The sequence below is a fragment of the Mytilus californianus genome, unplaced genomic scaffold, assembly GCF_021869535.1.
Source record: "Mytilus californianus isolate M0D057914Y unplaced genomic scaffold, xbMytCali1.0.p SCAF_5, whole genome shotgun sequence".
Classification (NCBI taxonomy): domain Eukaryota; kingdom Metazoa; phylum Mollusca; class Bivalvia; order Mytilida; family Mytilidae; genus Mytilus; species Mytilus californianus.
The window spans coordinates 77,292,750-77,319,590 of record NW_026262701.1 but is presented as its reverse complement, the minus strand read 5'-3'; the positions used below and the strand labels follow the sequence as shown (position 1 = coordinate 77,319,590).

The 26,841-nt window shown below is 31.7% G+C and overlaps 1 protein-coding gene across 7 annotated transcripts in view; it reads left to right on the top strand.

The window, feature by feature from the left end:
- Nucleotides 1-26,841, top strand: part of LOC127703077 (uncharacterized) — a 126,502-nt gene that overhangs the window by 59,327 nt on the left and 40,334 nt on the right. For 3 of the 7 annotated variants that reach the window (XR_007982658.1, XR_007982657.1, XM_052207470.1), the window contains one exon: nucleotides 5,072-5,137. The exons of 1 other annotated variant lie outside the window; for it this stretch is intronic. Coding sequence is in view for 4 of the 6 variants with exons in the window: in XM_052207470.1 (XP_052063430.1) it covers nucleotides 5,072-5,137 (66 nt within the window). In the remaining 2 variants the exon portion in view is untranslated. Of the gene's footprint in view, nucleotides 1-2,563; nucleotides 2,690-4,303; nucleotides 4,644-5,071; nucleotides 5,138-5,420; nucleotides 5,508-6,925; nucleotides 7,061-7,515; nucleotides 8,919-16,280; nucleotides 16,399-25,417; nucleotides 25,758-26,841 lie in introns of those variants that run through there. 3 more of the 7 variants (XM_052207477.1, XM_052207474.1, XM_052207478.1) reach the window with 3 other exon arrangements.

The window sequence follows — 26,841 nt, the reverse complement described above, 5'->3', positions numbered from 1 at the left end:
TTGAAAATATGCCGCACAGCCCTATATTTTGACCTTTGAATAAAATGGTAGTGCATATCAACTTTCCGTTCTGGGATATAATTTTTCACGAAACTTCAAAGTAAAAGTGGCACAGTTTTAGCCGCAAAGGGAATTCCTATGGGAAATTGCATTGTCTATATTTACAGAATTGCAACCTAAAGTCAGTATAATTGAAACTTAAATAGGCATAATGCAAAACCAATATAAAACAATATAACAATTTGCGGAAATACGACTTATTTGCCCGACAAACACGAAGCTGTAGAATCAAATTGAAAAAACATATCCCTCTATTCCGAATAATATTAAAAATGACAAGTAGAAAGTGAACCATACGCATGCAGTCGTACATGTATTAATCTAATGCAATTCTTTTGGAACGATAATTTTCATGAGATGTTGACAAATATTTTGAAGGATTAGATTGCACTTTCTATCAGTCGGTTAATAAGGAAAGCCACCATTTTGAATTCCGAATTTGTTTGGTTAGTAATTTCTCAAAAAATAAACCGAAAAGTCACATTTTGTGCCTCAAAACATTCTTTTTGTCAATATCTAAATCATTCAGAAGAGTATGAAAAGTATTAATACGTCTAGTGTTTACATTTGACATCGTGAGTATACCTATGACGTCACATTGTTTAGATGCCAAAGACAATGTAAGAGTTTTGCGGACATTTTTATATATGGCATTATTAAGTCATAATATTTACTAAAATGGAATTTATTTTAATACGTGGCATTAGAAAGGAGATATTTGTATTGTATTTTAAGCTTGGACTACCTAAAACTTCATTGTACTGTCGCAAATATCCGTTTACATAGCTCCGCTACGCGTCGCTAAGTAAACTCAATTTTAATATGCGATAGTAAAATCTACGTTTTACGAAGGCCAATCTTAAAATGCAATACAGTTATCTCCTAAATATAGTGTTCAACATTTAAAAAGTTACTTAGAGAAAAATGATCACTCGAGAAAGATGAACGAAACAACAGTCCACAAAACACTATACAATAACGTAATGTAATGTAAGGTAATACATTAATGTCAGACTGTTAAAACAACCATCAATACAACATACAACAGCATGATTTTATAAACTTATCAAAGTGCCCCCATGAGAGCAGAATAATTACAATCTAAATATCGCTACAAGATAAAACATATAATACTTAACATGATTTCAATGATTGAGTAGATAAACATTACAACTGAAAAAGATCGGGACATTATATACTGTGAAGAAAAACAAAAAATAAAACTTACAAAATAATATAGAAATAATGATATGTGGTATGATGGCCAATGAGACAACCATAACACAAAGACTAAACGACGGACTTTAAAAAAGTGCAAAATCTGATTGTTTAGTGATCTAAAAAGACCCCGTGAAAGCAAATGTACTACATTCAAAGGAGAAAAACAACGACATTGTTTTAGCTAATAAGCAATTAAAAAATTGCAAATTGCACAACACAATGGATGACAATGACAACCACTAAAATACAGGTGAATTAAGTTTTTGTGGGTTTATAATCAAAGGGCATTGGTATTACATTAATAAAAATTAAAAAATGACCCCCGATATTAATAAAAAAAATTAATATTCTACGGTCTATGAAATAAAAAGAAGAACTACGTTACACTAAAAAGGATTGATATGTAAAAGGGCAAAAAATCTATGAATGTATAATAGGAATCTCCATTCCAACAAAACTCTCGTTCATTCCGATTTGATTTATATTTTAATAGATTTTACATTTGACAGAAGAATGAAACATTGTACTTGAAGATTGTAACTTTTACCAAATAATCGCAACTTTGCATACTATTAATCGTATTTTTACAATATCTGTTACCTGAAGAAATGGGAAGTGTTTTCTAAGCTTATGTTACTTATAAATAATACAAAGTTAACGTATATCAACCACGATTGCCTTAATGGTGACTGACAACAAATGTATTTGTTACTTTGTAAATACCTTCATGCATGAAAAAACAATGGCAACCGAGGGATGGTGTTTGTGATGGGTGGGGGTGGGGGTTTCCGATTTCTTTTTCGATTAAAATGAACAGAATTAGGATTGAGACTAGCACTTACTCAATTATCTTTAGCATGGCCTTTTTAAGTTCTAAGAACAGATTTAAAATGATTAAGAAGGACTTTCCTAACAAACAAAAAAAAAACAAAAAAAAACAAACAAAACAAAACAAAAAAACTATTAATTGCATTTTAAGCCTTCCACATACAACTTAAATTATTTCAGTGAAATATGCCGTTTGAAATTTAAAAAAAATTGCATGACTTTCAACAGCAAACTACAGCGCTAAATAACAATTTGTATTTCAAGTAAATTACATAGACCTTTTGATATTCCAATATAAATAGATTTGAACAAATTATGTGTATTACCCGGTGAGTAAAACAAATGCAGGGTAAATTGGCCCTACTCTATATCGTTTTAACGTTATGGCTGACAGTAGATTGTTTATGAAACTTGAACTATTTACACTATAATGAAATATAAATACCCAGATAAAGTCAAGGTAGAATTACGTCATTGATCGATTGAGGAAGTATTTCATCTGACAACAGATATTACTTTGCTATTATTGACAGACATTTTATCTATAAATAAGATACACCGTTCAACACAGAAAGAAAAGGTTAGTAAAATATTCTCATTTTCATTGCTAAAAAGAAAGAACACATGAATTTAATAAAACTGCTTACGAATCTTGAAATAGTAAACAAATGGAGATAATAACACATAAAACTTCACTTCCATTTTTCATTGATTTTTCCGACATTGTTTTAAATGTTAAGTCAGGATGTTCGATAACAACTTTCTACACTTTATCTTAACATCAATCTGTTTCTCTCATAGGTTTTGAATAAATATGTTTTGCCTTGCAACCTCCCAGTTTGTATGTATATCTTCTTGTAAGACATTTTGAAATTCTTGTAATCAAGTTTGTTATTTTCCCCTTCATTTTATTCATTTTTGTTGGTTACTTCTCGCTTAACACTATTCACTTACTTTGTTATTTTCCTCTTATTACACTTTACTTTATTTTTTTTTAATTCTTATTATTCTCATTTTTGTTTGTTATTTACCTTTAATTTGTATTGGTTTTGTACGTTGTTACCCCTCATTACTGTTAACTTTAGGTTGGTATTTTTCCTTATTTCTATTCATTTTAGTTTGTTATTTCCATCTTATTACTTTTCAATTTAGTTTGTTGTTTTCCCTCTTTTTACTGTTAAATTTTGCATGCCAGTTCCAACGTATTACAATCATTTATTGTTTCTAATTTTTCCTTATAACTTTTCAATTTCTTATTCTTTTGTGGCTTGGTTTCTTTCAGAACTTAAAAGTATCGAACTTAGTTATAGAATTTAATTCGAACTGAACATTTAGATGTTCAAACAACAACGCCAGTAATTCCAGAATGTATTTAAGTTTGCAAATATTCTGAAAACATAAAGCAATTCAATAATTAAATTAAGATAACAACCAGTATAAGTTGTAAATGACACAGCACCAAAACACATTTTATCGAAATAAAATGGTCCAATCATTCACCAAAACATAAAACAACAACGAAATGCGCCACATTAAGGATATATCTACATTTAGGAAGCAGGAAACCAAGCACTAAGTGTCAAAATGTTCATTTGTTTACATGTCTACTGTTATGAGCTTATTGCGTGGAATAGGCATAAGTCTATGCAACCAAAAAGTAAAATCACAAAAATACTGAACTCCGAGGAAAATTCAAAACGGAAAGTTCCTAATCAAATGGCAAAATCAAATGATAAAACACATCAAACAAATGGACAACAACTGTCATATTCCTGACTTGGTACAGGCATTTTCAAATGTAGACAATGGTGGATTGAACCTGGTTTTATAGCGCTAAACCTCTCACTTGTACGACAGTCGCGTCAAATTCCATTATATTGACAACGATGGGTGAACATAATTTCACAAATAGGGGTACAACAACAACATCACGAACCCCACCAAAAACTGGGGTTGATTTCAGGTGCTCCGGAAGGGTAAGCAGATCCTGCTACACATGTAGCATCCGTCATGTTCATGTTATTATAAAGCCGGTAAATAGTCTTATTCGGTAGGTCACAAAAAAAAACATATGAATATATAGATCATTACCTGCCAATACACTAACTAAATAAATTTTTAACAAATACTTCTTTATTATTTTCTGTATACCGATAGGTTTCAATTATATCATTTAAGATTTTTTTAATTTCAGAATGTCAACAACGACTGCAAATATTTCAATGTCATCGCCATTCATACCACAAGTGGTGGGATTTCAACAAGTTCATCCAGGCGGACAGCAGCAACAAGCATTTCCAGTGAGGACATTTAAGGTGTTTGGTGGTGTACAGATAGGTCTTGGTGTTCTTCTTGGGATTCTAAGTTTAATTGGAGTGATTTTGGATATAATTGCATGGAACAAATACGACGACTGTCGCACCAATAATTATGATTACAGTGGCTATTATGATAGTTATTGGATGTGTAGTCGATATGATGATGGTCACACACTTTTTGCATTTGACATAACTTGTCTTATATGCTCTGGATGGGTGAGTGAATAATTTTAAGCAGTCCTATAAACTTATAAACTTTCTAAAGAAAAACTTTGTCGGTTTTATACAATTGTAGAAAGGTGCATATAAATACATATACAAATCATGCAAATAGAAGTTATGCAAAAATTATACGGAGGACAGGCGTATTTCTGAACGGAATATATCTATATTAGTTACAGAAACAAATTTGTTATATGATTTCTGTTGATTGCTGAACGTCAAGTAAAATTGTTGTTGTTGTCAATCATCTACCTTAAGAGAACAAATTTAACAACAAACCAACTGAGTTGGTTGTGCAAAGTGGATCTAACTGGATAAAAAGATTTACAAAATGTCGTAATAGAGTATAATTAGTTTTGTTAGAATTGAAAGAAAACGTTTAAAATATTAACTAATACTAATGTTAATTTTTGTGATTGTAGTATGTTGTCACTGGTTTTCTGCCTATGTGTATGTCAAGGAAGAGGGAGGCGAGCTGGATGTGTCTGGTAGGCTTTACGCACAGAAAGACCAACGATTCTTTAACTTAACAAAAATTATATTTACAGTTGACAAATAAAAACTACAAAAAATAAATTTAAAGCAGCAATGAACTCTGCTTTAAGGGAATGACTATGATATTGTGTCAATTCCTGATATGTTTTTTTGATCTGTTCAGTATAGAGTAAGTTTGTTTGTAAAAAGAAGGAAACAAACAATTTAAAATTTAATTGTATGTACATTTTTAAAAGTATTGTTATATTCTTTCAATCTTTTTATTTCTATTTTTAGAAAACTGGATTTATGGTGTGTAGCATAATAGGAGCGTCAGTTTTCGTTCCTACAATGTTCAGTCTTGGTGTAGTCGGTTCAATTATAGTAAGTAATGGTGTTGCTTATTAACTAAAAATGTTAAATAGATAAGCAAATTGTCCACTATCGATACTAAAATGCTTTGCTGTTATGTCAGACAAAGTTCTCTTTATACGGGGTTTACTTTCGCCTTGCTTTTACACGTACTTTATATTTGTTTACAAAATCGTTACGCTCTCGCAGACACATAAGTAGTTGTGTATGATTGTCAGATATTGTTCCAGATACATGTTTTGTTCACACGGTATCGCTAAAGAAAGTCGTGTCTGGCGTACACCATTTTAATCCTGGTATCTACGAGGAGTTAATTAACACAAGCCCAGTAGTCATCACTTCTGTGTTGACAAACATTATCATTGATATGTTCATCATTATAAATTAACTGTTAACACGAAATACTAAGGATCTTATACCATGGAATAGATTAAAAATGCTTTATTTGGCAAAACTTTTCGGAAATTTGTGTCCTCAATACTCTTTAAATTCGTACTTTATTTGGCCCTTTTTAAAAAACTTTTTTGATTCGAGCGTCACTGATCAGCTGATGAGTCTTTTGTAGACGAAATGCACGTCTGGCGTACAACATTTTTATACAGGTATCTTGAGGAGTTCATTATCTTTTTTTAAAAATTATCATTAAATTAAAATGACCTCTTTCTATTCTTAATTTCATTTTAAAAAAATGCTGGGTGCTAAAGAATAAATAAAATAACGCTTGTAGTGATTAAACCTATGTTATGATTTTAACATTGTGGTGCTTACGATAGATTGTTAGGTGGTGTGTCTAAATTATATTTTGAAAACAGGTTTTTGCCACAAAATTAAAAGAAAGAAATTGAACGCTATTAAAGAATATTGAAATATATATGTCAAAAATATTTAAAAACTGTATGTATTTGAAATTACAAAATAAATGTTTGAAACTGATGTTAAATGGTAGCGTATTTAAATCTATGTTGTAATTGTCTCTGATGTCATTGAATAGTGTTATTCTCAATTATTCATAGCGTTCACAATACAACATAAGATATATATACGTCTAATCATTTGTAATGCCTTTCACTAGTCAGATTTATTAAAGTGATAACAAAGTCCATGATGTATTGTACCATGTAGATCAAATACTTTGCAGATCAGTTATTTTGTATGTGCCATAGAGGATAATAATACTTATTCGACAAACGAAAGCTAAATTTTATATAGTCGTGTTTGTAGAATGATCTAGGTCGCTCGAGACTGTCCATGAAGTGTTGTCACGATTGGTTTGAATAACACTGAGAGAAGAACAAAAAAATGTAGATCTAGCATTTTTATGTCGTATTTAAGCGAAAAATGTTATATTTATATAATAATAAGCATTTTGTGTTTGTCATGTTCAGTTTGTTCATTTGGTTTATGTTGATAATTTACACTGTTTATTTTAGAGAGGAAGTAACAATTCAAAAGCTATGATTCTGTCAGCTTTCATGGCTGTGTTGACCTTTGCAGAAGTAGTAGTGGCAATCATTGCCGCTTCATTCTGCTGTTGCTGCTCCTCATTGAAGACTTCAAATCAGCAGGTAAGCAATGGTTGCGCCAAAACATAAAAATTTCCCCTCCCCTACTGAATCCAACTTTGTCACACAAGGGGGGACAAGGAGGGTCAAAGGATTTTATTTTTAGATGATGCGACCAATACTCACGTTTTCGACTCAGGCAAAAACAAATCTTTCTGTGCATAGAGTAACTATTAATAACGACCATAAGTGTGTGTCGTCTCCTAAAATTATTAAATGCATTTATTGGGTGATGACCAAACAGTTTATTAACTACCATTTGGTACTATTATACTGGACTGTTCAATTGATCCAACAAAACAGCAGGGTTTTATTGATACCGTGATACGAAATATGCTAGTATATAAAACCATACTCATGTGTTAGTTGTAATTCCTCTAGGTCTTAACTGTAAGGTCACTCATATGCAGTCTGACTCAGAACGTTAACTCTAAATATATGTTTTCATTTCTCTATAGGGAGTTGTTATTATGCAAGGCACACAACCTGGAATGTTTCCTAACCTACCACAGACTCAGATTCCTATGCCAAGCGGTCACCAGGTCATGATAGCTTCCGGACAAACAGCTAACCCAATAGTGCAGTATCCCGGAGCACAACAGTATCAAGTAATGACAACAACTCAACCGACAGATCAACAGATTCAGGCGGTTGGTGGTATACAATCAGAAGCGAACAGTGGACAAGTTTTTGATACCAATCCACCGGCTTACAAAGAATAACCATCTCTTACATGCGATTTTGTTGGTTGCAAAAATTAAAGGATTATTGTTGAAAACATTATAAATGTTAATTTATAAAATTAATAACACTTGTGGAATTACAGACACACGATTATGAATGTAGAAAAATCAGAGCTTAGAATTACTTTGCTTTTTTTTCTTAGTAAAATTGTAAAATATGAAAACATTTAAATGCGATTAAAAACTGATAAAAAGTGCCTATCTTCCAAAACAAATGTTTTAGTATTGAAGACAATAATTACCTCTCAGTTAGGAAATGAATCTCTAAAAAAGATATATTTTGATAAAAATATCAGATTATATGATTTCTCATTTTTTATTTCATATTTCACTGAAAGATATGACAAAGATTAGTAAAGTTTTATCTCTTTTTATTTTACTTTTGTAGATATACGATTGTCCAAATTCTAACAGGTCTATGATCACCTCCAACGTTCTATAATCTTTATGTAAAAGCTTCAACAACTGGAGTCTTAATCAGTTGATTTGAAAATGAGTAAACAGTAACATTGTAATAGATTCTAATTACAAATATTTTAAGAAGCTAAAGAATATTTTTAAAAATACCATCTTAACAAGTAGCATATTTTAATTTTATATTTTGTTTTTTTGCTACAAATACTGTATAAATTGATAAGAATATGTAATAACATTCCGTTTGACAGCTTTCAGACATAACTCGAATGCTACCATGGTACAACTCTCGCTACCAATGTCTTTGGCTACATTAACAAAAACAAATCCTGAAATGTTTCGAAGTAATTAGACTGACTATTGTATCATAATTGTATTAAATAATATTATGTCAAAAATACTTTCCTTATTTGTAATAAAAGAAGCACAATGCTTTGTGAAACCAACAAAAATCTTTATACACGTATTTAATAATTACTTCTTATTGCACTCATTATGATTTTGTTTAAATATTTTTTTGGTTTCTTAATTTCCTTTAATTCCATTTAAATTATTTTTTGGTACTCACTATGTTGCATGTTTTTCTTGCAAATAGCTTGCCTAAGATGTGGATTCATGAAAGATGATAGGTGTATATATACTATTCCTTTTTTAATGGAATTTCCTTGCATACAACATATAATTTAATAAAGATATTTCAAAACGCTCATGTCTTGTTAAAGTCATTTATAAGTTAAATAAAGTTAGCGACACACGCACGATTTTTCTAAACGAGTAAAATATGTGTCAGGTAGATTGTATAAGGATGGAAAAGTAAAGGTCAAATCCGGAATAAAATATACGTAAATGCAAATTTAAATGATTTGCAATTATATAAGTTTATATTATAATATATTTGTATTTGTAATTAGCTAACAATTATAAAGTAAAACTTATCTTTAAGACACCCTGTTCTTAAAGATATTAATATATCAGGGTACCTTGTTTGTGAAAGCTGTAGCAATAAGGTTATTGTAACAGCTTTAGACCAATAAATCAATTATCATAGTCTAAAAAAAAAAAAAAAAAATAAAAATAAAGCTAGCGTTTTTTAGGGCTGGTATAAAGCCAATATATATATATATGATTCAAAGGGATCAAACTTTTTTCAACAATGGGATATAAACTTTCATTTTTACTGTACAATTATAGTTTGTAAAATTTTACATAAAAAAACGTCTTTACCAGTAGCATATTTTAACACTAAATTTGATATTTGTTTTTCTACATATACTGTATAAATTGATAAGAATATGAAATAACATTCCGTTTGACCGCTTTCAGAAATAACTTGAATGCCACAATGGTACAACTCTCGCTACCAATGTCTTTGGCTACATTAACAAAAACAAATCCAGAAATGTTTCCAACTAATTAGACTGATCACTGACTATTGTATCTTAATTTTATAAAATAGTATTATGTCAAAAGAATTAAATTGTCTTTCGGTTACTGTTGTCGTTGGGTTGCTGTCATATATACGTAAACCCATAAACACAGCTCTTTATTGTGTATCCCACACCTCTGTTTATTATAACAACGTAATGAGATTACAATTACAAAAATTCTTCATACGAGATACAGGTAGAATGTTTGGTTGTTGGTCCTTTAGTTTCACTGTTAATATTAATAGATAAAATGTACGTTTTCTTTCATCCCGTTTCCGACACCTAGTTAATGATTCGAAGGGACATAATTTCTCTGGGTATATCATCTGTCAATGTGTCAAACAAAAAAACTAAAATTATTCAAATTTGTTTTGTAAATTTTCTATTTCTATATTGAAAACTTAAATGTTCCTCTGCTTTCATAATAGTTTAGTTATTACAAGCTATATGTTGAGTATCTTTTTATAACTTTAAACTTTCAATCTACTTTTTCATAAATTTAACCAATTTATTTTTAATAACAAATCAAACCATGGAAATCAAAATTATCTTCTTTTTCTTCTCTTTTTTAAAATTTTAACTCAAACGCTTTTTCCATCAATTAAACCTAGGATTGAATGTCTGCACCATAAAGAAGTATAAATACATAAGTAATGGGTCCAAATCAAATAGAACTGTAAACAAAATCAGATCACACCACAAAATTCCTTTGATAGCTCAATATAGGAAATATCAAACATCACGATTTATCATTTAACTTCATACAACCATGCTTCTTTGAATCTATTTACAAATAGCAATGTATTGGCAGATTGGTCATAATGCAGAACCATTGGTGAAGCCAGTCAATCTTTACATGATAAAATTTGTCTAAATCGTTGTCCATTAGGAAATATGACGACCACATTGTCAGTATTTAATCCCACTACAAACACGTTACCATCATTGTTTACAGAGATACCCAATGGAGCAGTCAGAACATTAGTATTACAGAACGTCCACAGTACGCTACCATGGTAATCACAACATATGGCACTGTTATTTTCAATGTTTGTGTAGAACAGTTTGTCACCGAATGATGTAACGTACTCAAAGTCTGATATGTTATTAGTAAAATTGGTAATGGAATCATCACTTAAACTAATCATCTTTATCCTTTTCCCCCTGGCACAATAGATCAAACGTCCGTCTTTGTATACTTATGCATCACTGTTGGAATTAACTTTAATTGCTTTCCTCTGTTGTCTGTTCTTCAGGTCGATAATGCTAACCTTATCTGATTCGCAAGATGTAACCGCAATAGAATCATCACCAATAAATACCACATCAAACGTGGTACAAATCTTGTTTATTTTGAAATCTATTGATCCGTCTGTTTTGAGTTCTATTATTTTGTGTTGGTGATAACAGGAGAATACCAGTCTATCATCGGGTAGCATAGAACAGCCAGCGATGTTTGGCAACTCTGCATCGATGCATTTCTTTAACGTCAGAGTAAGTAATCGATTTTTCTGGTTTGAAGAACTACCATAATCTGGGCTTTTATTTCCGTTTCTGAACAGACGCATCGCATTCATTAGAACTGACATTGATATCTCTAAACTTCTGCACGCTGGATGTGATTTGCTCTAGATGCTTGTTTATTTGGAGTTTAATACTTATTTGATTCATGACGTTACTTTCGGCGAGTGATTGAATGAATTGTTCTTCGTCTGGAATATTTTTTTCGATATGTTTCATCACCATATATGTTTTAAGTTTGGACGCATGTTGCTTAATATAAGTAACGTTTGTTCGGCATTTTATTTTATCTCTTTTTCTTTTGTTCTGAGAGAAGTCAACAAATTTTGTATTTTACTTCTTTCGTTCTGTTCAACTGCAATTAATACTTTCATCAAAGCATCTTGAAGTTTATCAAAGTGACGATTTACTTTGGTCCTGGTTTGTTTGATTTCTGCTTCAATTTCTCTTTTCTTATTTTCTAGCGATGTTAAATTTTCTTTTCGATTAGTACTCAGTCGTTGAAAATTCTCGAGAATTTCAAGCAGTGTGTGTTCAAGTTCATAAATGGCATTTGAAGTTTTAACGTTTTTTATAAGTTCATTTGTGTCGGTTAAACCTTTGCAATTGTTGTGAGATTTCAAAAATTTCTTACAGCATGGACAATCGTGACTGCTACAGAAAAAGCTCGTATTTCTCATTAAGTATTTTGCAAACCGTGGCGATTTGCAGGACCTCGGTCGGTATTATATTGTATTCGGCAATGGTAACGGTTTCGTGATTTTTTGTTCCTTTGTAAAGATTGGATGTTCCTTACAATCTCCACATAGCCCTTTGTTGCATTCAGAACAACAGACTTCTGATGATTTGGTTATCTGACGATTATCAAAAACCCCACATACACTCCAATTACTGGCCATGATACTCAAATATATATTAAAAAGCAAAATAATAAAAATACCGAACTCCAAGGAAAATTCAAAACGGAAAGTCATGTATCAAATGGCAAAATCAAAAGCTCAAACACATCAAACAAATAGAAAAAACATATTGCATGTATATGTATTGATATATTAAATTTTAACTATCCTGGAACGAGCTTGTGAAAATGTTAGCTTGATTATTCTTCACCTATCGCCCAGTTGCAAATATTTCATGCTTATTTAGAACTAGAACAAATAAAATCAAGAAAATCGGTCAATTAATTGAACATCCTGGCCCGTTCTCACTATCAAATGTCCATGTTAAGTGAACCGTGAAATTGAGCTAAAAGTATATGTAAGAGAATGATAATCCCTTTCTGGATGATTAAGTACGAGCGTTATCGAATACTTATCAGGAAGAAAGGGATTATCATTCTCTAACAAACTTAGAATACTGTAAAGTGCTCAAGGCGCAAATGATCTCTTGATTGGTTTTAATCACGAATTCTTTTCATAGTCAGTGCAATGTTTATAATTACTGCATCACTTTTAAGCATTTCATTTATGGATTAGTCTTAGTGTTGTAAGGACTTAATTTTAATTTGAGAAATTTCAATTAATCATATTTTAGACATTAGATGACACAAAAGTACGATGAAATAGTAAAGATTTAAAAAAAATTCCTTATTGTGAGTATGAAGGTAAATTATGTAAGATATTAGTGAGAAATTATCTTTTTGCTTAATTACAGTTCAAATCTATAAATCCAAAATCTGATTTACAACTAAATGTTATTTCACGGCTAATATTTTAATCCAGCTCCTTACATCAAATACTACTTAACTAACTAAAATTTAAATGTTTAAATAAATTGCATTTTATATGAAATCTAAAAAGTGTAATTTAGTTTGTATTGTAATATTGGAAATAAATATTCTAACCAACTGTTGATACAGTAATGCGAGTTTTGATTTACGCATTAGCTGCGTTATAGATTTAGTTCGTATTAAATTTTTCCCCTTTTTTTTGCATTGCTTCGATATTAATGATTTTTTACTGTTATTTTGAAGTTATCAATATTTACATAATAACATAAGAAGTACACACGATTTTGTTTTAAGTCGGAAAGAATAATACACTCTGTACGACTCAGTTGACTGTTAGCACTTGCTTGTTCTTCATTCATTTCATCACATTACTCTCAAACGAAATATCTGGGCATCGACCGAATGCACAACTGAAATAGACCAGCCTGTTTGATGATAGATTAATTGTTGCTTGCTTAACTCAAGTGGAAAATAATTCAATCATTTTAAGGAATAGAAAAAAATATCAATACTATTTAAGGTATCTCTGCCAGATAGACCCATCGAGACAGAGAGCTGGACATTTGGTTTGCCACTGTATATATGATGGATATGACCAGCCTTTAACCTTGCAACATGCCAACTATGGACCCATCAGAGGGTTTTCAAAAATGCGCAGAGCTCGGCATTCTTCACAGACGCTGTAATATTTTTATTTTTTCAATTCCACCTGGACTTAACTGAATATTTAAACATATAGCATAGCCCAACTAACGCCCCATAATTGCAATGTTATATTACCGGATTGGAGAAGTCCCACTCTAGTAAGGACTTTACGTGGTGTGTTAGACTTTAAAGAATTATTTTTGTCTAATTATAGCCATTGAATTTCATTCCTTCTTTGATGAATGTCCTATCTATTAGAAAAGTAAAATAAGTAAATCAGTCAAGGATTTTGCTCTATGAAATGCTCAGCTTCTGGGGCCTAGGTGGCACCAAGACCCCCGCCTGAGTACCGGCCTACTGTAACAATCACTTAGGCCATAGGTCATGGTTTGTATTTTTGTCTATGGGTTGTTGTCTCATTAACAAGCATCCTTCCGACTTATATCAGTATGTGGTGTGTACTAGAGAGGCGGAAGATACTGAAGGAATAGTCAAACTCATAAGTCGAAAACGAACTAACAATGCCATGACAAAAACCAAAAACGACCAAACGACCAAACGACAAACACCAATCTGCAAAACACAACATAGAAAACTAAAGAATGAGCAACAACAACAGCACCAAAAACCAAGGGTGATCTTAGGTACTCCGGAAGGGTAGGCAGGTCCAGGCGGGTTTGGGGAGGGTGTTTCTTCTTAATATATCAATGGGGTTCAATTTCACGGAGGTTATATAAAAATGGGTAGAAATTTACATGTTCATCGTCTGGTGTGTATTGATCTGTTAAAGTAATTAATATGAACGATCCTTAGTGGTTAAGATGTCTGTAAACTGTGTACTGATCTGTTTAAGTAATTAATATGAATGATCCCGTGTGGTTAAGATGTCATGTTCAGTTGTATGACTAGCTGATAGCTGGGAAATATATGAATGGGTTATGATTTCCTCTTAATTATATGTTTAAGTAGGAATTTGAGCAAAACTGAAAATCTGGTTGGTGATTGTTTTTAAACCCCAGCCGGACGCCTGTATCCAAATTTGTATGTTGAGACCCCCTCATCCGTGAGCAGATCCTGGTCCAGATGCATGTGTAGGACGTTAAAAAACACAAGTTACTAACTAATTGATCATCATACCCACCTGTTACCCCAACTCTTAATTCCATAAATAAATAGAAAACATCTAGGAAGTTGAAGGGAACAAAATATAAAGAGGAAGGCAGTCAGGTGAAAAACCATTGGTAAATATAGCAATACGTTCAACATGCTGAAACATATCTAGTAAAGGATGGTTTATAATGTGACGCATATATTTGTAATATAGAATTGCATTTAAAAAAAGTATTACAACATCGTTTTCAAGTATTATTTTTTTAATGAAAGAACTAGGCTTATCAAAATTAAATGTAAGTTTTGAACGATTATGAAAAATAGTTAAGGATAAATTATGTGAAAGTTTCAGAATTGTAGGAAAGATTTTAGAGAAAATACTTTTAAGTTAGATAAAGGTTAACTCTTCATTTATTTGTCAAGTAAATTTTCTTTTGGTACCAAAAAATATTTTGATTTAAAAAATTTTAAGACAGGCAAGCATTATGCAAGATCAGAATAAGTGCACACCCTCTAAAAAAAGGAAACGGATAGATACGTAAAAAAACTATATAGATTAATCACCAAGGTTATGTAAAAAATGCAAATTGGATAAAGCTGCTCTTTTAAAATTTTGTGCATCTTTATCATGCTGTGTTTCTATTTGAAATCATATTCTATTTATAAATTTGGTAATTTTAAATACAAAAACATCCATATAATTATAAATAAGAGAAAATCTGGTTACCAGACGGTATTATATAAATGAGGGTCTGGATTGGGGTCCTTCAATTCTGTATTCTTTAATTTTTTACGCCATTCTTCTCTATTCCTTATAAATTTGGCCTTTTATTCTTCATTCTTATATATTACAATATACAAAGTATATCGGATCAACCATTATATTTGTATGATTGTGTGGATGGGGGTCCTTCTTTTCTGCATTCTTTAATTTTTTATGTCATTTTTCTCTATCCCTTTTCCTTCCTTCATTCTCTATTCTTTATTTTAATTTTGCCTTTTATTCTCTATTCTTGATATTCTAGCGTTTGTTTTTGTTGCAGTTCAGTGTTTCTGTTGTTCCGTTGTTGTCCTCTTATAAATGATGTGTTTCTTTCGGTTTTCGTCTCTAACCCGGATTTGTTTTCTCTTAATCGATTTATGACTTTTGAACAGCGGTATACTAATGTTGCCTTTATTTAGCACCCCATTATTCTATATTATTTATGTTTTGGACGATTTTTTTAGTTGTATTGGCTCATTATTCTCTATGTCATAAACCCTATCTAACCCTGTTTGGTGGTGTTGGTGATAGGGATATATGTAGAGGTGGTGGTTTCACACACAATGAATTTAAAATTTTTGAAAAAAGAAATGTATACGATTATTTTATAGGAGCCTTAACATGCTAAATGTGGTTCAAAACGGCGAATAGGATATATTTTGGCCTATTTATCCAAAACCTGAATAAGAAAGACTTTCTTAACAGAAACACAATTATATTGAAACTTAAGTCACATAGAAATGTATATATATTAGGATGTAAGCCCTAACATGGACTGTAACTCTATATCGTCTCAACATTATGGCTGACAGTAGATTGTTTACCAAACGTGAACTGTTTTACTTTATTAAAACATAAATACCAAGCTAAAATTAAATCCAGGTAGTTCTGCGTCATTGATCGGTTAAGGAAGTATTTCATTTGACAACAGATATTGGTTTGTTATTGTTTTCATTGAATAAGATACACCATTTACACAGAAAGAACAGGTTGGTAAAATATTCTCTATTCATTGCTTAAAAGAAAGGACAAGTGAATTTAATCTTGAAGCTTACGAATCTTTAAATAATAAACAAAGGATGATACGTACACAGTATACTTCATTTACATTTTTCTTCATTGATTTTTGTGACATTATTTCAAATATAATGTTATGATGTTGGATAACAATATTTTCCATGTTATCTTAAAATCTGTGTTTTTTTTATATTTCATAGGTTATTAATAAATCATTTTTGCTCAGCAACCTTTTAATTTTTCAGAAGTTCATTTTTTTGAAGTTGCATTTTAAATGCACTTACAGTGAAACACATTGAATTGTTCGTAATTATAAATATTTTTTGAATAGAGTGAAATATTCCCGTATAATACATTAAAGAAATCTAGCGACATCTTTGAATGGTAATTTTCTAATGCCTATATCTAAAACAAAGCTTGCAGGCATATTTTGTTTCAATTTTTTTAATCAATGGTAATTCATAACACATGCATCCATAATTGTCAACTAATTCAATTTTGCGTCAAACTGTACATTTGCAAAAACCGTTGTTTCAGTATCTCCCGTGTAAGTAAAGCCCTGAATATCAAGGAAATCTACCAGGAAGTTAAAACATGTAATTTGTATAATACGGAATGAACATAATGTTTCTCCGACGAAAATTATATATTTTGTTCTGTGCTCATGGTGCTCAAGACATAAAAGTGTGAAACCTTAAGGGCATTTCGGGTTTGTTATTTTCCCTTTATTACTATTCATTTTTTGTTTGTTATTTTTCACTGATTACAATTCATTTTTGTTTATTATTTTGCCCTTTTAACTATTCATCTTGTTATTTTCCCGATAACACCATTCATTTATGTTTTATTATTTCACCCTTTTTAGGTGAAAGTGGAAAGACCTTTTGATTTTGTTCTGATTATTATTTTTTTTCTTCCGCCACTCTCTGATGTTGAGATTTTGTATTATTTCGTACGAAAGCCGAGAAGGATCATTAAAATTCAGAATTCAAAATTCAAAATTCAAAATTCAAAATTCAAAACTCAAAATTCCTACACCAATCTATCATGTTTCTCCGCGTTTACGAAAGCCAACAAAGATATCACTTTAATATACTACTGAAAGCTATTTTATAAAATTTGTTACGAACACGAACCCATTAAAACAAGGCAAAAGATCCGTAAAACCTTCACAGGGATGCATCTAACTTCATTCGAAACTCTTGGTAAAACATCGTCCTTGCAAGCAGGTACCCTCTATCAAGAAATATAAGTAAGGAAACGCAAGCCCTATATTATCGTATCGTATCGTATGCATATCCAATGTGCAGGCACAGCTGGAATGTCGCTTCACTGAAATGGAACGTTCACAATGGAACAATCATTGCTTTTTCGTAAAGTTTTAGATGTCAACTGACCCTTGTTGTCAATTTCGTAATGTTATACAGACTTAACTGTACCTGTGGTTTCTTTATATCAGAGTCATTGATATAGATTTAAATAACCTTAGTCGAAGAACCCTTGCAACAACTTTTCAGAGGTCTTGTTGCAAGGCCAAATTTCTGTCCTACCCAATATAATTTAATCCTTATTTCCAGAGGTATTCCAAATTTTTCGCTCCCGGTCGACCACCTATTACAGGACATATCTTTTGTATAAATTGTTATTTTTCTCTCGTCATGAATATGCATGAAACATTTGCCACTGTTGGTTGAGCAAACAACAACCAATCTCTCTTCATGACCCGGTTTATCAAAGGAAAATTATAGTTATCTATATAGGTTTGTATATACAACAGACAGATTTTGTGCATCATTTATCAAATTTTGATAACTTTGTGTTGTTATCAAAAACAAGTAAAGTTTTTGACGATTTTAATTTATGTTGTTTAGGAGTCACGGTTTGTGATTGATTTTCATTAACAATACAATACAATATTTTATTGGCACAAACGCATTTACAATAAATGGTAGTAACCGAATGGATAAATATGGTAGTAAAATGCAAACAATTATGTGAATATAAAATACATGTATAATGAAAAACTATTGCAATAGATTACTTCCCATATTTAAACAATTTGTTACGAAAGAGGGAGATAAGTTTTAGTGCCGTGTAAGATTTATTATTAAGTATAAGCTTTATTTTATATTTATCGCACAAAGGGGTTGTACGTTTTTTTGTAATTTTGGACATTTTGAATTGAAAAATCTCTCTGATACTGGAGTACCCTCTACAGTGTAGTACTTAGCATGTACTGTTCATTTTTAATTTCGTCACTTTTGCAGATTGCACAAATTCCTTGACCCCTGGGCACTTTTAAATATCTTCCTCTTTCAATGGCAAGGTTATGAGCTCTTACTCTTAATATTTACATAATGAGGATCGATCTGATTTATTTCTTAAAGCATGAAGATAAGCTGCACGTTCAATCATTTTGTAAACACTCTGGAAAAATGTTAATTTTGGAGATGCTAAAATATTTGCATGTTGTTCTTGAAAACCCTGGTCAGTTATTCTTTGTTGAGTCAGTTTCTTAAGTCAATATTAACTTATGTAATTCAATTTAAACATTCATAAAAGATAAGTATTTATATCAAATCGAATGAAGTCTAGGGATTGACCATAATCGGTGAATATTATAGAAAAGTCCAAACAAAGCACACAATTAATATATAATAATTTCATAAAATTGTCACGTGTACAAAGTTTTCTAAAAATAAATGCAAACAATAAACACTGTAAATATTGAACTCGACAAGCCAGGACACACGGTTGTTGACCTCGGTTGATTTGAGAATGCAGATCAGTAGCTAACAAATAATTAGTCGCCAATAAGAATGCAAGTGAGGTGCCTCGATATGATATACTAAAATTGTTATCATAAATATATGATATACGATAAAAAATGCACAAAAACAGCCATAATAAAGATTGTACTTCCCCCTTCTGGACACTCGCATGACCGACATACAGTAAACAAACACATACGGGGCAAAGAAAAGGGCTACCACACAATTAAATTTCAAATAAACATGTATACATATATATGACAATAACCAAGTGTGTTTCAAAATACATATACATGTATAAGATATAAAGGTAATTTTAACAGTTGAAAATCGTTCTCCTGTTTTTTAAAGTCAATCATTACTGAGGATGCAAATGTTATCGTTAACATGTCAAAGGTATAAGTCGCTATTATCTGTTTCACGCATAAAACTTATAAAATAAAAACTATGTCAAATGTTAAAAATTACCAGAACAGCTTCTGATGTATTAGTATGAAAAAAGTATTTGAGATTGTTTGAAAATTAATAATTTTTTCAAATTGTAAAAATAACAAAATTTTAAGAAAATGTGATTCCCTTCTTTGAGGTGCTTTCTTATAATTCCCGAATTCTACAAAATCTCCAATCACAAACGCTTAGAAGATAAGGCCCTTATTTTCAATTTCATTTTTGAAAATTAATTCAAAATTGGAATACAGGGGCATCGGTCATACAATATTCTTATTGGTTAATCAAACGATAATAGCAAAAATACGTTAAAAAGGGGGAAATAAGTAAAAGTACTAAAAAAAATGAGACATTTTACTTGAATTGAAATGAAAATAAAAAAATTAAAAAGGGGGCTAATGAGACTCAAATATGATAGGCTTGGGTCGCTAATAGTCTTTGTACCATATTTTCTATGATTGTTTTCTATTATCGAAGGAGACAGGGGCAAAAAGGGGAAAACTATGTCCCCCTCCAATTTTAAGCCACAAACTAACAACTAAATCCTGAAAACGAAAGAGGACAATGACTAACTTTTAGACTATAACACTACTTTGTTTGTCACATTCAGAAGTGTGCTCTCCCTTTCCACATACATCAACTTTTCAGTCTACTCCATTCTTATAAATGGACTATTCCTATACGAAGGTATACACAGACGTGCCGCCGGAATTATCTCAGCTGCGGCAAAGGGGCATTATTTTTTAACCCTTGTCCATCTGTACGTCCGTACGTGCGTCCCAAAATTAGTTTCCGTTCTCTTACTTTAGTTTACTTCAACCAAATGCTATACACAGTGCTTATTACCACCAAACTCAGATCAAGATTGGATTTGCGTGGCGTAACTTTAACCGTTCTTGAGTTATGTCCCTTTATAAATGGAAAAATTTCTAAATTTGACGGGTTTTTTTTACCCCTAATTACTAAACAGTTACGACAATAACACCCAAAATAAATTCCAACCTTTCTATTGTGGTATGGAAGCTTTTGTAAAAATTTAATAGAGATCCATACCCTTATACTCAAGTTACTGTCCGCGAACCAATTTATTTTCTGTGAACCAGTAAAATGCTTGTTTTTGGACCATTTTTGGACCCTAATTACAAAACTTCTACGACAATACCTCCAAAAATCAATCACAACCTTGCTATTGTGGTATGGAACCTTGTGCTAACATTTCATAGAGATCCATAAACTTATACTCAAGTTATTGTTTGCAAACCTAAATGTCTTCGGGCACCATAACATTAATATTTTGCGGTCGAGTAAAAAGTCTCGATGTCAATATATGAAAAAGAAGACTGCTTCAAATGCCATCAGTGTCGCTGAACCAATATTTACATATGACACATATTCGGATAATTGGCATGTGTCAGAGAGGTATACATCCAGTAGAAAGATAAATTAAAGCTGGTACTTTATTCGCATAGGAATATTTAAGCCCAATTTCAGACAAAGCTAATATAGCCTGTTGTTCTCGTCGTTTGTTATTTTAGGAGGAAAATGATAACTTGATATGGAAATTTTGTTTTTATTTAAAATCATTTTTATTGTTACTATTTACCAGAACGTTTTCTTGTGAATTAATAACTATTAGTTTCCTTGCTAAAACAGAACCAACATTGAAAAGATCAAGTTTTTAGAGTTTACAGGGGAGGTAATATGTTGACACTAGATTTCCCACTGACAGTGTTAATTTTAACATGCAATGAAAAAATCCGGAAGCCCTAGGTAAAATTGATATCCTGGAACATTGCAAAACATTTTCGCCCTTTACAAAGGCGACTTCGGGTTAAATAAATAACAGAAATAAATCAGTAAATAATTATTTAAAAAAAATAGTTGCAGTTTTATAAAACAATCAAATATAGTATGTCAAAATTGTGTAAGTACGTCCTCTATAATATAAAAAAAAATGTCTTTTCTGACACAATGCGAAATGCTTGATTTCTTACAGCATATAATCTCAATTTGCTCCCTGTGTGAACAAAAAACATCGCTACAGTCTCCATCGGTTGGTAACCTCAGTAGAGGCATTACATTTTTCGCCTGCCTATTCTCTAATTTTACATCTGACAATAAATCTCATTCACTACACCAAAAAGTGGGCGCAATATATGTTTGTGTTGTATAAATGAAGATGGTGCAACATTTGCCACAAAAAGGTTCACCTGCAATCTAAATAAATGCAAACAATTTTGATATACGGAATTTGGAATAGATATCAGATTTAAGCTTCGTTAAATCTAAAAACATTCTGTTTTAAAGTGAAATATGTAATAAGCCCTGTTAATTTACCAGCGGGTGCGGATCAAAGCCGGGTGCACCTGCCCCCCCCCCCCCCCGCCTTAAGTTATCAAGAGATAGCTATTAATATTTTTAAGTTGTGTTCTGAATTGAATATTACTTTAGATGTTGTTTGGATCCCGAGATCTAAGAATACAAAAGCTGATTATATTTCTAAAATGATTGATATAGAAGACTGGGGAACAAATAAAGAATTTTTTAAATTAGTAGATAATATGTGGGGTCCGCATACTGTGGACAGGTTTGCGAGTAATTTGAATAAAAAATTACCAAGATTTAATTCCAAATTCTGGAATCCAGGTGTTGAAGCAGTTGATGCGTTCACGCAAAATTGGAAAAATGAAGTAAATTAGGTAACGGGAAAGGTAATTTCTATGTGTCCAGTCATGGGTAACATAACTAGTTTAATGACCCGTTATTTACACTGGGCAATTGAATACAGAGTAAAGTGGGATTTAAAGTTAATATTGGAATGTCCTGATTGTGTATTTAAAGATCCTATTTTGCGTCAAAATAAAGTCCTCTAAATTCTTATTCTAAGGAGTGACACTCGATATCACACGCTCCCCGAGTTTAAGTGGTGACAAGAAATGTTTCACTTGTCTGACATAATGTCGGCACATATCCTTTCAAAAGTTTTATTGCTTGTCTGTGCACAATTATATTATTACTCTACGGTATATGTATAAGATCCAGTGATATGATTAAGAGGATATTTGTTATGTCTTTAATTTTCAACTAAAACAGGATTATCTTTCTTGATTTGCGAGTTCTGAATTTTAATTCTGAATGATCCTTCTCGGCTTTCGTAGTTTAACAAGATGTCGAAAAGATTTTTGGTACATAATATATATCAAACAACGAATACGTTTTCGCAGTTGACCCTGTGTAACCATACACTTTCTCCTGTGAGAGTTGTCTCCCCGGACACTGTTTTTCTTGTTATATATACTTCTTCGCAACCATAAAAGAAATCGACAAATTTATTGTTCGTTATATCTTCAGGATGTTTTGTTAAATTCTGTCCGAAGCGATACGGAGACTCTCTATGAGAGTTATTTCTCCTTTTGTATTTGACATAGTGATATATAATTGTTACTCATGAACTGTAAATTATAGAGACCTAAGGTATTTTGATTTGATGTCCTTGATCCACCAAAAGAAATTTGAGGTCAATGTCAAAGGTCAAGGTCATGATCTTAGTTTTGACTGTTGATTGTTTTCGCTTTTTCTCACAAACTGCTATACATAATGACAAAAAAAATTACCAAATTGTTCGTTGCGACGTCGTAACTTGACGATTTTGGTCGAAAGAGTACCGTCCCTTTTACTCCCTGGAAAGTCTAAAATAAGTTGTATAGAGATGTAACTCATGAACCATACATAGAAGAGAGCTAAGATATATCGATTTGAGATCCTCCCTTCAAGACTTTGACATTGAGGCCAAGGTCAAATGAGAATTTGACATTCTAGATTTTGACCTTGGCTATAACTTCATACTGGTACAAGATAAAACCATAGGATTTTTTGCATTAAATTTGGAGAATTCTTACCTTGAAAAATGTCAACCGGAAGTGACCTTGAGTCTACCGAAAGTAGCAAATTTTTACATATTTCATGGAAAAAAACCCCCTAAAAATCATATATTTTGTTAATAGCCATGCACAAACCTACCATTTGAGACCCTCTGTAAGCCAGAAAAAATGAAAACAACACGTTATGAATTTCATGCGTCCGAAGCGCTTTTCTGGATTTACTTTCATCAGGAACGCTCAAAGCCGAATATTTGACAGCCAGGGATGTTTAAGAACCAAAACAGTCGAAGAGCTATATAACCAAAAAGGACCTAAACAAAAATCTATCTAAAGTCAACTTTGCCTGAGGGAGTTGAAACTTTAGTTTCAAACATACTTTATTAATGGACAAGTTTAGAAAAGTTTGTTATAAATCATGTCAGTACCGAAGTACTGACTACTGGGCTGATGTTACCTTCGGGGACTGATAGTCCACCAGCAGAGATATCGAACCAGTGCTATAAAAATGAAAACAACACGTTATAAATTTCTTGCTCCCGAATTTTTGTTGATTTACCTTCATCAGGAACGCCCCAGTTTTTGGTGGGGTTCGTGTTGCTTAGTCTTTAGTTTTCTATGTTGTGTCATCTGTACTATTATTTGTCTGTTTGTCTTTTTGTTTTTGGCCATGGCGTTGTCAGTTTGTTTTCGATCTATGAGTTTGACTGTCTCTCTGGTATCTTTCATCCCTCTTTTAAAGCAGAATATTTCAAAGTCAAGGTTGTATAAGAACCGAAACAGTTGAAGAGCTATTATCCCTCTTATTTCCAGCAATAATACATCAAAACCATATAGTTTTGGAATCAGTGTGAAAAAAAAATCATATGAGACCGGAAGTGACATGTTCTTTACCGGAGGTAGCAAATGATCTCCCTTATTTGAGTACATAGAAATCATATATTTTTGGAATTTGTATAAAGAAACCTATGATCTGCCGCCAGTAGTAACTTTGAGTAAACCGGAAGTGACTTATCATCAATGATTCTGAAATTAAATGATGGATAGACCTTCAATTGTTCTCTGAACAATTTAACTACTAATCAATTTTTCTTGCTTTTTTCCCTATAACACTACTCATTTTGTGTGCTATTTTTCCCTTTTTGTATTCAGTTTGTATTCACTTTAGGTTGTTATCTTTATCTTATATCTATCAATTATTGTATGTCATTTTCCCTTAATACTATAATTTTTGTGCGTTTTGTTTTTATTCTTACTGTTAAATATTCAATTTTTTGTAACTGTATTGATTTCAGAACTTTTAAAAGTATAGAATAAGAAGTACATAAAAGAATTCAACCTCAAACACATAAAGGTGTTCGAACAATTTCAAAACGTATTTAAATCTGTGATAGACAGACATCAGTCCAAAATGTATCAAAATGATGTGATTATTGGATGTGTAGTCGAATTCAACCTAGAACATACAGGTGTTCGAACAATTCTCCAATGTATTTAAATCTGCAATAGTGCACCACAACAAATCGAAATAAAATGAACCAATCAGTCACCAAAACATAAAACAATACAGGATAATAGGGATCTAAAAACCCTTTCCGATATTTTAATAAAACAAAATAATTACAAACCTTAACTCGCCACCTAAAAGATATATGTCCGCATTTAGGACACAACATATTAAAACACTAAGTGTCAACATTTGTTTAATGGCCTACTGCTCTGAGTTTGTTGCATAGTAAAGACATAAGTCTCCACAAACAAAAAACTATGCATTTATTGATTCTCATATGTCAATACACTTACTAAATATATTTTTCGTAGATACTTTTATTATTATAAGTACATGTATACCCACAGGTTTCAACCAAATTATTTCAGTTTTCTTTAAATTTCAGAATGTCAACAACGACTGGAAATATTCCTATGTCATCTCCGTTTATACCACAAGGAATGGGAATCCAACAAGTTCCACCAGTCGGACGACAGCAACAAGAATTTCCAGTTAGGACACTTAAGGTGTTTGGTGGTGTACAGATAGGTCTTGGTGTTCTTCTTGGAATTCTCAGTTTAATTGGAGTGATTTTGGATATAATTGCATGGAACAAATACGACAACTGTCGCACCAATTATTTCGACTATTACACTTATTATGATTATTATTGGATGTGTAGGCGATATGATGATGGTCACGCACTTTTTGGGTTTGACATAACTTGTCTAATATGCTCTGGATGGGTAAGTGAATAGTTTTAACTGTGTTGAAATTACACAATTGTATACCAATGCATAACAGCATTATATAGTTGCTATAAACGTTAGCCATATCTTTTAAACACACACACACAAATAGAGAGAGAGAGAGAGAGAGAGAGAGAGAGAGAGAGAGAGACTTTTTTTTCATAATATCTAATTATGTCAGTTAATGTTATTTTGCAAATACCTATGACCAATCCCTTATGTCAGTATTTAGTTGGAAACGCATCTGTTTTGTATCGACATTTGATAAATAATTATATACCTCGATCAGGGTTTAGCTGTGAAATTCCTTTAATGCGTTTCGATTACTTGTTAAAGTCATATGAAACGAGTTTCTTGTAATTCTAATGTTATCGAAAGTATTGAACCAATACAAGCATATATACTAAACTAAGTCCTGTATGGACGGTTTTCTTATAGTTATTACGAATCTATAACGTATTATCAACAAGGAATATGTCATTCAGTGAGTGTTGATCGCAAGCTAATTAACTTCCGAGTTTGTTGCCGAAGTTTACTTGATCGTGAAATTGATAATTAACCCAACATAGAGCAGTGAAGCACGTGGCAAATAAGTTAATTTATAGAGCCATGAATTTTATTTTTATTTTCCATGCGTTGCCGTTTGTTAATTTAACTTTTTCTTAACAGTTGTTAAATGTTTTGTTGTATTAAATGTGTTCTTTCAGAATCGATTATTACGATTTACCTTTCAGTGCCCGTTTGTTTACATTCTTTCATTACGGTTCCCCCCTCGCACTTGCTCTGTGCGGTGGCCGAAGTTCTAACGAGATGTCTCGTAGTTGGTCCCTGCATACGGAAAAATATAGGCGAATCAGTGTAACGAAAGACAATAATTCAATAACAGTACATTTGAAAAAGATTAATCTTTACAAGAAAGTTTACGTACTTGTTTTATAGTAAAACTTAGCCATTGAAGTATATAAATATTTTTTTTTCATTTGAAGTTTCATATGTTAATTGTGTGATAAAAAGTTTAGAACTGAGCCAATTGAATTTTTAGACTGGTCGTATGTTCAAGGAACAACTTTTATGCAAACAA